We start from the raw sequence: 13,302 nt of genomic DNA, 5'->3' as shown, positions 1-13,302 counted from the left end.
AGATTTAGCAAAATATATTGGCTAACTGATTTATTTAAGTTATAACATCTCTTATACATATAGATCAGGTGGGGATTATTCGTTGTAGCTCTTCTGATAACATTAGGCATTTCATCAGTATCATGTGGTCAGTAGCGAATTATCAGTCATTTGGTGTTTGATATTGTAGAACGGGATTATGTTTTTAAGATTTTGGAAATGTATGGGTTCGGGAGTACATTTATTGGTTGGATTAAGTTACTTTATAGACTCCCTGTAGCGGCGGTACAAACTAATGGATTAATTTCAGATTATTTGACTCTACTTTCCCAATTATTGTTCTGTCTTGCTCTGGAACCATTAGCAGCCACGATAGGAAAGGAAGATTATTTTCCAGGGGTGATGGCAGAGGTCTGGCGCATAAGATTTTGTTTACGCAGATATTTTATTATTCGTCTCCGACCCCACTAGATCTGTGCCTTTCCTCCACAGAATTATCAATTCTCTAAATTCTCGGGATACAGAGTTAATTGGTCTAAATCCGAAGCTTTGGCTCTGACAGCGTTCTGCCCGGTAATGGCTTTTCAGCCGTGCGCCTTTCAGTGGCCCAAACAGGGCATTAAGTGTTTGGGTATTTTTTTCCCAGCAAATTTTTGTGATTTAGTCAATTAATTTTGACCCTTTAATAAAAAAACATTTGACTGATGTGGACAGCATAGTGGAGGTGATGTATTGATTCTGTTTGTATCTGGTTTTCTTTTCTTTTTTTAATAGATGAAAAAAAATAACATGCAAACTGAATGAACGCTTGGACACCACCAATGTTTTAGCACAGTTTGTGGATTTTAAGATGGTCCCTTACGTACTAGATGAACCATGAGACATAGATGAACATCGTACCAAAAACTAACTTTTCCCGCTCGCTGATTACTCTCTGTGTTATAAAGTTTCCTGTTACTGTTTTGCCGAGAGAGAAAACACTCAATGATTTAGTTTTTCAGTCAGTGACCTTTTGGCATGGATTTTGAAATAATCAGTGAACCAGTTCTGAAGAAATGACTAGATCTCATTCACACAGCCAATCACGGGAGAAGCTATGGAACCTACCCTTTCAGATTTGACTGAAAGTTTTACCTGTTGTGTTTTCAGAATTGCTGTTATGTTTTCTAACTTGTTGTTTTGTTTTGGATTTGGTGTTGTATTTTCAGATTTGCTCTTTTTTTTTTTTTAGATTTGCCGTTGTGTTTTATTATTTTGTTGATGTGTTTCTGAATTGTTATTTTGTCTTTTGGATTTGCCATTGTGTTTTTAGATTTGTTTTTTGTTTTGCACTTCACGTAGTTAATACTCATTTTATGGTAATTTTTCTTCACCCATTGGTCACCCTGTTAATACTTCAACATATAAACCTTTTCAAATAGACCTAACCTACCATGAGCTTTAACATTTAAAAAAAAAATCATGTTTAATACTGAATTTCCGGTGAAGAACTATGCTACCCATAATCCTGAAGAGAGATCCACCAATCAAGTCCCTGTTACCATGGAAACAAAAATTGAGAAACAAAAAATTGTGAGTTCAGCAGTGACTGCCCAGTACCAAGGCTGCTGCAAAAAGTGGTTGTCACTGTTGCACTCTATTAAACATCAAATATGTTCTCATTGGCTGTTATTGTATCGTGTCAAGCAGCAGTTTCACGTTCAGTGTAGACAGAAGCTGGAAACGTATCACGTTGTGCCTGGTGAGGATCGGTTTGAAGCTTATAAGCCATTTATAAGATCATATTTTCCAGCCACTTGTGTTCATTTGCTCCTGCCCATTTCTTTATGTACTCAGGGAATGAGTTACCTTGAAGAAGTGAGGCTGGTTCACAGAGATCTTGCCGCTCGTAATGTTCTGGTCAAAAACCCAAACCATGTGAAGATTACAGACTTTGGATTGGCCAGACTGTTGGACATAGATGAGACTGAATACCATGCTGATGGGGGAAAGGTATGTGTGTGTTAGATGTTTTTAGTACCTGATTCACTAAACAAATTATTTTAAAAACTGAGTGTTGCAAACAAGGCCAGAAAATTAGTGCTGGTCACCGTTTGCACGCCGCAAATCCCATCTTGCTGGCTGGTTCTGAGTGTTAGGCAGTAGACTGTGATTTGGAAAAAGTTGCCTTACAGTGCCTTAATTTAAATGTACATGGCACAGTGTTATACCAGTGCATAAAGCACCTTGTTCAGTGCTAAAGTGGCACAACTGTGTAGTGAATTTGCCCCTGACTGTCAGTAAATCGACTATTCTAGTATTGTATTTATTGAGAATATGGGTATGTTTGTGTTTTGAGTAGGTGCCCATCAAGTGGATGGCGCTTGAGTCCATATTACATCGAAAGTTTACTCACCAGAGTGATGTATGGAGCTATGGTCAGTATCTGCATGGGTTTACAGTTACTCTACTGTAATTGCCATCCATCTGGTGCTAACCATCAAGATTTTCCACTTTCCGTCTCAGGTGTGACTGTATGGGAACTGATGACCTTTGGAATGAAACCGTATGACCATTTACCGGCACGGGACATTCCAGAACTTCTGGAGGGTGGAGAGAGGCTCCCTCAGCCATTAATCTGTACCATAGACGTCTACATGATTATGGTCAAATGTTAGTGCTTGTTTCTTATGATAATAATAAGGTATTTTAAAATATTATTATTATTTTTATAGACAACTAAGATAAGTTATTCTCTCACGAGATCGCTTAACAAGGAATCCCTTAAGGCATTATGTTGGCCTTATTAACAGGATCCCTAACATGATGGACCATAACAGTATGGAAATAGAGAAATGCTAGACTTGCTCATTGAGGTATTAAAGAGTTAGCTTGCATGGGAGTATCAACTTTAATTTAGTTGTTTTGAACTATCTATTGAATATTTATCATACCAATCCATGTAATACATACATGGGATGGAATGTTTTAGAGTGAGACAAACCGACTAATACTACAACACATCATAGAAATCATCAAATCCATTGCTAATACTTACTGATGTTTGTGCTGTTGGTTTCCGACCAAAAATTATGTCTCATCTTGAGGGATGATGTAATTAAGGAAGTGGCCTTTTGTTAGGGATCTTACAGACTAAATATATATATACATACACACACACACACAGTGCCTTGGAAAAGTATTCAGACCCCTGATCTCGTATTACTGAATTACAAATGGTGCAATGAAATTTGATTCTGTTTGATATTTAATTTTAAAGACCAACAGATTGGAAAATTATTTTCAGGAAAAAAACAATAAATTGATTACCAATTAAAGCAATATTCCTAAGAAACATGTTTAGGAATTTTGATTAGAGAAAGGAAAGCATGAAAAATGTCTGGAATATTTCTTTATAAGTTGCCTGTTTTTCATTTTAGAAGTGCATAGCACCTGGAGACATGGCAAAAATGGCAACAGCCACTCAAATCAAACCAAAGGAGTGCGATTATTTAAAAATCCCCCCATGTTCACTTATAGGATCATTTCACCTGAAACTTTAAATTGTGCCATAATTTACTCACCCTCATGTTGTTCCAAAACCTTTCTACCTTGTAGCACAAAATAAGATGTTAAGCAGAATGACAGCCCCAGTCACCATTCACTCTGATACTTTCAAAAACAAATGCAAATATTTTTGCTAACTTTTTAGAAATTAAAAAATGGCGGACAGGAAGTTTGCTCGATCATGACATAATTGGTATCATTGTTCTCTGCATGAACCATGGAATCTATCGAGACCAGTCTCATGACAGTATGCGAAAGGAGTCAATAGCTATTAGCATTTTTAGAAATAGCATTATCATTTTTGACCACAAGGTTGCATTGTCCCGAAACTTTGAGTCCATTCAGAGAATGGTGCCAAAGACACATACCGAGTTTCATAACAATACGCCAAGTTGTTCGTAAAATGCAGCATTTTATGACTAAATTCAAAATGTCTGACTTCCAAAATGTCTGACTTATGAATTTTTCATATCGTTTGACTCGCTATACCTCACATAATCTAATGAGACCAATTTGATGATTTTATGAAAGTTATAAGCAAAAATTCGCTTTTTTTCATACCTTGTGACCAGTTGGGGGCAGTGCACCAAAACGCTGCAGGTAACCTCAGTGCCTAATTGTGATGGCACCAAAGTAAAGTATGTTTTTCAGAAATTTCAAATGGCGGGGCTTGACCCTTAATGAAAGTAATAGTGACTGACGCTATAGTTTAACATTTCCTTTTGTGTTCCATGGTGGAAAGTAAGTCCTATGGGTTTGAAACAACATTGAAGGTTAATAAATACGTAATGAAAATATTTCATTTTTGAGTGACATGGCCACTTAATTGTCATATTACAATAAGAAAACTAATTAAAAAAATTCCATCTTTAAAACTTGTGAGTTTCAAGTTTTATCCAATATATTAAGATATACATGAAAATATACTGCAAGAAATGACCCATGTTGGTGACTTTTTTTTACCATTTGAATGACCACACAGGTTGGATGATCGATCCTGATAGTCGACCGCGATTTAAGGACCTGGTGGCTGATTTCTCCTCCATGGCACGGGATCCCCCTCGTTATGTAGTCATTCAAGTGAGTGTATTTATACTTCTTGCAAGGAGTTACATAATCCTATTCTTGTTTTGCATTAATTTATTGATATATATATATATATATATATATATATATATATATATATATATATATATATATATATATATATATATATAAAAAATGCCTATTGAGTTATTCATAAATTTGAGCTGTCGATTTAGTGTTTTAATTCAGTGTGATTGATTATATAAAAATATAATGTACAAAAAAAAAAATTATGCAAATAATTATGCCCCTGGAACTAATAGGCCTATTTCTACCATCGGAGAAATTCAAGCCTTAAGCACCACCTTCATCATGTTTTTACTAGTTCCAATCAGTAGAGGGGCAACTCCAGCTGTACAGACATGATGCAGTCTGAAATGTGTGCACATACAATTGATGCATCCTTAGAAAAGATCTTATAAGTAGTCTACCTTGGACAAATTCAGTTGAAAAATGGATAACTGTGGACTGTACTGTAGGCCCAATGAAATAGAGATGAAAAAAAGAATATGTTAACTTCTAAAGACACTTTCTGTATTGTCTAATCAATGCTTTATTGTCTGACAAATTAATGTATTTTAATTATCTGAATAAATGCATTTATAATGTGTGTGTGTGTGTGTGTGTGTGTGTGTGTGTGTGTGTGTGTGTGTGTATATATATATACTGCATATAATTAAAATTTAGTTATATGTATTTAATCATTATAAATTATTTCCTCTGCAAATAATTTGCAATTAATTGTAATTTGATAATCGGCACATAATTAATTTGATTATATCTTTTAATATATTGACAGACCTATCATAAATGCATAAAAATGCAATGAATACAGAGAATGACATGAATACATGTCTTCTATGATGAGCATATTTTCATTAACTTAAATAAATCTTCATAGTTTTGCATCAAAAATATCTAGGTGGTGTAACTGCACATTGTGCCAAAGTAGGCACAAATACTTTGGGATAATCTTTTACAATATTTTCTTTAAAAATAATCAGCGAACCATTTTTTTTTAATATATATTATTAATTTGTCAGTGTGGTATAACCAACATGCCATTTTGTTGTCATGTGAGGGAAAAAAAAAACAGACAGCTGTCATTGCTGCACATGGAGGATTTTTTGACGAGAACACTTTGAAGCAGTTTAAGAAGTTCTGAATTTGTTTTCAAATTGTAATAGTAATTTTTCAACGTTATTAATAGCCTGACTATACATTGCGATCAGTTGAATGCCACTTTGGTGAATAAAAAAGTACCAATTTCTTTCCATAAGAGCAAAATCTGTACATTATTCCAAACGTTTGTGTGCGCGCGCGCGTACGTGCGTGCGTGTGTGTGTGTGGTTTTGATGACTTTACATTATTCTAAAATGTGAAGAAAAAAATGATATAATAAGAATGAGTGTTTCAAAACATTGAAACACTCATTCTTTATTATAATAGTTTTTAGCACAAATAGCACAAAACTATGTAATAATATAAATGGAACTATGGGAATTATGTTGTGACTAAACAAAATCCAAAATAAATCAAAACTGTTTTATATTTGAGCATCTTCAAAGTTTTCACCCTTTGCCAAGAATTACAGACATGAACTCTTGACATTTTCTCAAGCAACTTCTTGAGATATCACCCTGAGATGCTTTTTAAACAGTATTGGAGTTCCCATATATTTTGGGCACTTATTGGCTGCTTTTCTTTATTATGTGGTCTAAGTCATCAATTTCAAAAACTTTTTTTAAATTACATTTTAGTTTTATAATTAAATAAATTAATATGGTGGCACAATTATATTTTTGTCTACAAAACTAATTTCAAACATTTAATCATACGCCTTCAGATCAAAAGATTTTTAAGATCATGAGAAACATTTCAGTCAAGTGTTTCAAAACTTTTGACCAGTAGTGTATGTGTATATGTATATGTGTATGTATGTGTATGTATGTATGTATGTATATTGAATTACCATTTCTAGGTATGTGTTTGAGTAAAATGTTCATTTTTGTTTTATTCTATAAATTACTGACAATATTTCTCCCAAATTCCAAATAAAAATACTGTCGTTTAGAGCATTTATTTGCAGAAAATGACAGCTGGTTAAAATAACAAAAAAGATTTTTCAGACCTCGAATAATGCAAAGAAATCAAGTTCATATTCATATTTAAACCACACAATATAATATTTTTAACTTAGGAAGAGTTCAGAAATCAATATTTGGTGAAATAACCCTGATCACAGCTTTCATGCATCTTGGCATGCTCTCTACCAGTCTTTCACATTGCTGTTGGGTGACTTTATGCCACTCCTGGCACAAATATTCAAGCAGCCCGGCGTTGTTTGATTACTTGTCCATCCATCTTCCTCTTGATCCCATTCCAGAGGTTTTCAATGGGGTTCAGGTCTGGAGATTGGGCTGGTCATGACAGGATCTTGATCCGGTGGTGCTCCATCCACACCTTGGTTGACATGGCAAATTTCCAACCAAATTTCACAGAGGGTGCGAGACACTGTGGCTTGCAGGCCTCTCCAGGTCTCCGTCTAACCATTAGATGACCAGGTGAAGGATTGGTTATGATCTAGGGGTGCTTCAGCAAGGCTGGAATTGGGCAGATTCATCTTTGTGAAGGATGCATGAATCAAGCCATGTACAAGGTTATCCTGGAAGAAAACGCTCTTCTTCTGCTCTGACAATGTTACCCAACTCTGAGGATTGGTTTTTCCCAGCAGGAAAATGCTCCACGCCTCACAGCCAGGTCAATCAAGGTGTGGATGTATGAGCACCGGATCAAGACCCTATCATGGCCAGCCCAATCTCCAGACCTGAACCCCATTGAAAACCTCTAGAATGTGATCAAGATGAAGGATGGATGGCCACAAGTCATCAAACAAAGCTGAGCTGCTTGAATTTTTGTGCCAGGAGTGGCATAAAGTAACCCAACAGCAATGTGAAAGACTGGTAGAGAGCACGCCAAGACACATTTATTATAAATTTATAAAACCAAAATAAGAACAAAGTTGAACATATCAGACATCTTTATTTATCACTAACCCACAAACATGACAGTGTTTTTGTCATTCCCGCTCATTTCAGAATGATGATCAAATGAGTTTGTCGAGTCCCGTTGATAGTGAGTTTTTCCGCACTCTAATGGCAGAGGAGGGAGGGAATGTGAAAGAGTTACTGGATGCAGAAGAATATCTGGTGCCCCAACCTGGCATCTTCAACTCACAAGGAGAAATCAGAGCCAACGGACCCAGCAGACACCACTCACACCAGGTCAGACAGCAGTCATTCTCTTTCTTTTGATTTGGATTTAAGCATCTGCTGAATGCATACATGTACAAATATATCAAACCAACACTGACCTTTGCAAAGTCAAAATAAAGTAACTACATATTTTGTTTAAATTGGCATTTGTTTTTCCTCTTGTCCTTTCAGAGCACAGATCAAGGCTTAGAGATGGACGGTATGCGAAGTGGGAGGGGTTTGTATTCCTCTGTCAGCACTTTGGGGCAGAGTCAGTACCCAACCCTTCCTGTGGGGGCAACAGCCAATGGGATGTGGGCAGGGCCACAGTACCCCTCACTTGTACGGAGCATTTCACACCGTTCACCCATGGGCCAATCAGACTCTGTGTTCCTGTATGAGGGTGTGGAAGAAAACATCTCTCCATCCAGTCCTGGACGCTACTCTAAAGACCCCACCATCCCCAACGGCATCGATGGAGAGTTGGAGAACGACGGTCCTATAGCTTTCCTTTCACACACACTACCACGTGGAGCGCACACACAACCTGGTGAGTGGAATATATCTTTGTTTGATGGTTAATTGTTTAATGATAAGTTAAGTTACATGTTTGATGTGTCACTGAGTGTTGTCCTATTCAGATAGCTTCACCCAGTGACTGTTCACTGCAGTCTTCTAATTAAAGTAAACATGAAATCAAAATTGACCTTATTTACATGCAGAAAGCACAGAACAGCTGATCCTGCTTTGAATATTTTTCAAACTATTTTTGTTTGTTGAGCACAATGTGGCAAAATAACTGTAAATAAATAGAAGATTAGAAGCATGCATCCAACGTAATGTGCCGTATCACTTGGAGATACGGCACATTACGGAAGTTTAGAGGGTACTGAATGCTGTTTCATGTTGACTTTAACACCTTTTAATGCCTATAGTTTCAACAAATGGTCTAGATTCAAGTTTTCTCTTTGATTTCAGAGTATGTGAACCAGGATGTCTCGTCAGAGCGTCCCAGCACCCTTCCACGCAAAACGGGTGAGAGGCAGTTCATTAAAGGTCTGTGTACTGGGCACAGTGTGGAGAACCCAGAGTATCTGGTACCTGTGGGCAACAGGTCACCCACTTCACCCTCCTTTGACAATCCCTACTATCATGATATTGCAGCTAAAGTTAAGGCAGTCTCTGGAGTGTCCATGAATGGCAGTCTAACTCACATGCAGCCCAATGGCTACGTGACCTCCACAGCAGAAAACCCAGAGTACCTTGGCTTAGCAGAGACATGGAGTGGTGAAGTTGAGTATACTTGAGTGAAATAATGTGGTACAGCAAATTTGTGAATGTAATGACAAGGTGTATGAGTGAATGAATGAATAATGGCATGTATTTTGTGAAGGACGTTCACGCCTCTGGAAATGGTTTCTCGTGACTATATTCTAAAACATCACAAAACCCAATGTAGCATTTTGTATGGGAGTTTGAACTTGAAGATGGATGTGTCTTTGCCACAACAATCTGCTTTAGAAATTCTTCTGACAAAAAATGTGGCTATTTAGTGTTTTTTTTTTTTTTTTTTAAACTGTTTGAATGATGACGATGTTAAATAACACTGGATACAACAATATGTCTTTTGATATAACTATATGGCTTTAAGTTTGGGATTTATTTTGGTTATTTTGCTAGAATATTACATCACACCTTTTTCTGAAGGTTCAGTTCAATTCACAATCGGAAGCAGACACACTTTGGCTTTACAGACTGCTGTGTGAGAGCAGAACTGGTGTGTAGCAATGGTGTAACTCTTGATCACAGCTCGACACAATCAAAGCCGTTGTGTATGTGAAGGCCCTGGGTGAGCAGCTTGACTACAGTGCCAATGAATGAAAGAGACATCATTGCCACAGGAAACAAGCCCTTTTGTGTTCAGCAGTGAAAGAGAAATTAAGATTTATCACCATTTCTCCTCAGTAATATATCCAGGTTTCCACACCTGTTTTTCTATTTTATTTTATTTCCTTTTTGTTCTTAAGAGAAATGACTATCTTTATTATGGACTTGGTAGCAGTTGTACAGTGAAATGATGATTTAGCCTATATGTAGAGCAAGGTGGTGAATCTCACAAAGAAATGTCTTGAGTCATTTTTTACCTGAAAATCAAAAGGACAAAAATAAGAAATCATATTTTGCATAAAGAAATTGAAGCACATTTTATGACTATTGAGATTTATTTTATTTGTATACAATTAAGCAAATTTTCCATGCATATTTGCATTAACGTAATTTCTAGGCAATGTTCTTTTTGAGTCTTTTTTTTTTTTTTTTTTGTAAATTACAATACAAATGAGAATAAACTTTGAGAATAATGGGAAATTCTCAAAGTTTATTCTCATTTGTATTGTAATTTACATTATTGTAATGTTGTAATTAGTTTTATATATATATATATATATATATATATATATATATATATATATAATTTTTTTTTTTTTTTATAAATTAGCAAAAATGGTTAAGGCAGTACAGTAAATCCATAATGTATAAATACTTTACAATTAAAATAATAGATCATTTTTGTCAAATTATGGTTATGAGAATTGTTGTATTATGTAAGTGAAAGGGAAATGTGCTTTATTGTCTTAAAAATAATGTTACAAGGGGGCCTGGTTAGCTCGGCAAGTAAAGGCACTGACTACCACCCTTGAAGTCGTGAGTTCGAATCCAGGGTGTGCTGAGTGATTCCAGTCAGGTCTCCTAAACAACCAAATTGGCCCGGTTTCTAGGGAGGTAAGAGTCAAAATGGGTAACCTCCTCATGGTCGCTATAATGTGGTTCTCGCTCTCAGTGGGGCGTGTGGTGAGTTTTGCATGGATACCGCGGAGAATAGCGTGAAGCCTCCACACGCGCTCAACAAGCCACGTGATAAGATGCGCAGAAGCAACAGAGAGTCACTACGCCACCACGATGACTTAATAGCGCATTGGGAATTGGGCATTCCAAATTGGGGAGAAAAGGGGAGAAAGAAAATTATGTTACAATGGAAAGAAACTGGTCATATCTTTATGGTCCTAAAACAGGCTTAAATTTACATTTATGCATTTGGCAGATGCTTTTATCCAAAGCGACTTACAGTGCATTTATTACAGGGTCAATCCCCCCGGAGCAACCTGGAGTTAAGTGCCTTACTCAAGGACACAATGGTGGTGGCTGTGGGGTTCGAACCAGCGACCTTCTGCTTACCAGTATAGTGCTTTAGCCCACTACGCCACCACCACTCCTTAATTTTGGGTTGAAATGTGACCTGGACATTTCTTAACAGTTTTCATGAAATTCACCCAAGGATATGCTTATCTCACTTGTATATTATTGGTATAATTTTTTAATGTTAAAACATTTCTCAAAGGAATTATTGCTTTATCTAACCAAGATTCTTGTTTGCAGTTATGTATGCAATGTGGTATTAATGATGTCAAGGGCCCCTTCAGTTACTTTCAAATTGCCTTTTTTTTTTTTTTTTTTTTTGTATCTGATTTTGCAGAAAAAAAAAGGAGATTTTAAACCATGTTTAAATGTTTAACTACAAATGTAATCATCCATGTTTATAATGCCCATTGTGATAAGTTGATGACATCTCCAACGTATTCGAATTTGCCAAACATATGCACACAAAGACAGCTAAAACTAAAAACTGTGTTGTGCTGTAAATACTTCACATTTAAGAATGGGATCTAATTTCCATATATTAGCATCTGTGGCCTCTGGTTGGACAAATGCCGCTTCAATGCCTCCATTGTTCCAGTGTGTGCCTTTTGTGAACTACCCGACTCAAGCGGCCAGTTAATATTCACTCTTTACAGGGAAGATATCTGTATTTTCCTTGCCATGTCATTAGACATTCTTTTTGGGAGTTTCATGCATAAGTCAATCATTGTCACTATGTCAAAACTATTTTATCTTAACTTTGTTTATGTATAAGGCTTTTAGAAAATCTATCAGGTTTTTTGTTAATTTTCATACATGATCCTTGTAGTTATGGAGTAATAACCTGAATACAAACATTTGAATTTTGCTTTTGGAGTAAGTGAAGTCACTCAACACTGATGATGAACTTGTGAGTTGAGTTGCTGGAGTGAGAGAGTGATTTTATGCATGCTAATGGTACTCCAGTGCATTTTGATGTTAGCTCAAACAATGACTTGATTGTATTTGAAAATAAGGAATGGGGGTAAAACTGTTAGTTGAATTTTTGCCTGATATCTCTGCATAGTCAACACTGTCCTACATATTTTCTATTGTCCAAGCTATTTGATTGGAAAAATCTGATAAATTAATAAAAATGTATGAAAAAGCACAGTTTAACCTAATTTAAAGGTGTAATATGTAATTTCTGGATCACTAGTGGCACTAAATTTACCGGTAATTTTAATTTGTTTGTTTGAGCATTCCATCATTGGCTCAACCAGTGACTTGAGTTTGGGGGTGGAAATATCTGCTAATGCCAAAGGGCTTATATATTTGCTAACTAAAAATAATAGCCAGAGGCCCTAAAGTTCAATTTACAGTCAGTGTGCCAAAAGCCTTGGTCTTCAGTAAATAATAGGACCCAGGGGCCCTGGGAATTACACACTTCACCTTTGACCTTTCGGATTGCTTAGTTCTAACCTTTAGGTATGAGATTATTTACTCAGATGTTCACTTCATTACTCTACCCAAGATCGCTGTTTACACCTGGTATTACCATGCATCTAAAACGCATCTTCTGGGTCCACTTGTGTTTTAGACCCTGTCTTAATACCAGGTGTAAATGGGGTCTTAGGCTTTTCTCACACTGCAGGGAAACTCAGATTTTCTTCTCAAATACAATTTTTTAGACTGACTGTCCAAACCTTAAGTTATATGTGGCCAGATGAATTTCTTCCTGTTCAGATTACAGCCATTTTTGCTAGCACGTCCACATAAGTTTTCATAGTTATGATGCAAACTTACGAAGGTTCACAATGAGTCAGTGTTCCGCAATGGATGTTTTGCCATTGGCTATATTTGTCATGAGGGCAGTATCCCAATAAGAATACATTTGTCACAGACAAATAAAAAACAGAAAAGGTGGCATACGCAACATTTGTGTCTGCTAGGGTTGACAACTGTCCCATTTTAAATGAGATATCCTATATTTTGGTCGAAATTACAGCTATTGTCCTGTATTTTAGTGGGCAACAAAACGTCCCTTATGGAAGGTATTGTGTCCCATATTGAAGCTGAAATTGCTCAAAGGGTTTCGGACAGCAAAATGATTTAAGGGGACCCTCATCCCCTATTTAAGTACTTAAAATGCTCGAGCATCCTGTATTCGTTAGAGACTTTACATACATTATCGTGTTGTGATAGCTCAATCACAACATGTGTGGGTTACCGCACCTTAGCACATCTCTATGGGTGGCTTAAG

The 13,302-nt window shown here is 36.4% G+C and overlaps 1 protein-coding gene and 1 long non-coding RNA gene across 2 annotated transcripts in view; one reads left to right on the top strand and one right to left on the bottom strand.

Annotated features, from left to right (window-relative positions):
* Positions 1 to 10,158, top strand: part of erbb2 (erb-b2 receptor tyrosine kinase 2) — a 144,434-nt gene extending 134,276 nt beyond the window's left edge. Inside the window, exons 21-27 of the mRNA XM_052113070.1 lie at positions 1,816 to 1,971; positions 2,321 to 2,396; positions 2,485 to 2,631; positions 4,508 to 4,605; positions 7,710 to 7,895; positions 8,058 to 8,415; positions 8,844 to 10,158. Of these exons, the coding sequence (XP_051969030.1) occupies positions 1,816 to 1,971; positions 2,321 to 2,396; positions 2,485 to 2,631; positions 4,508 to 4,605; positions 7,710 to 7,895; positions 8,058 to 8,415; positions 8,844 to 9,172 (1,350 nt within the window). The 3' untranslated portion in view covers positions 9,173 to 10,158. The remainder of the gene's footprint in view (positions 1 to 1,815; positions 1,972 to 2,320; positions 2,397 to 2,484; positions 2,632 to 4,507; positions 4,606 to 7,709; positions 7,896 to 8,057; positions 8,416 to 8,843) is intronic.
* The window catches only part of LOC127633779 (uncharacterized), a 33,288-nt gene that overhangs the window by 15,615 nt on the left and 4,371 nt on the right, over positions 1 to 13,302 (bottom strand). The window lies entirely within an intron of this gene.

Source organism: Xyrauchen texanus, chromosome 40 (genome assembly GCF_025860055.1).
Source record: "Xyrauchen texanus isolate HMW12.3.18 chromosome 40, RBS_HiC_50CHRs, whole genome shotgun sequence".
NCBI classification, from domain to species: domain Eukaryota; kingdom Metazoa; phylum Chordata; class Actinopteri; order Cypriniformes; family Catostomidae; genus Xyrauchen; species Xyrauchen texanus.
The sequence above is the reverse complement of the archived record's forward strand: the minus strand, read 5'-3'. Positions and strand labels throughout refer to the sequence as shown.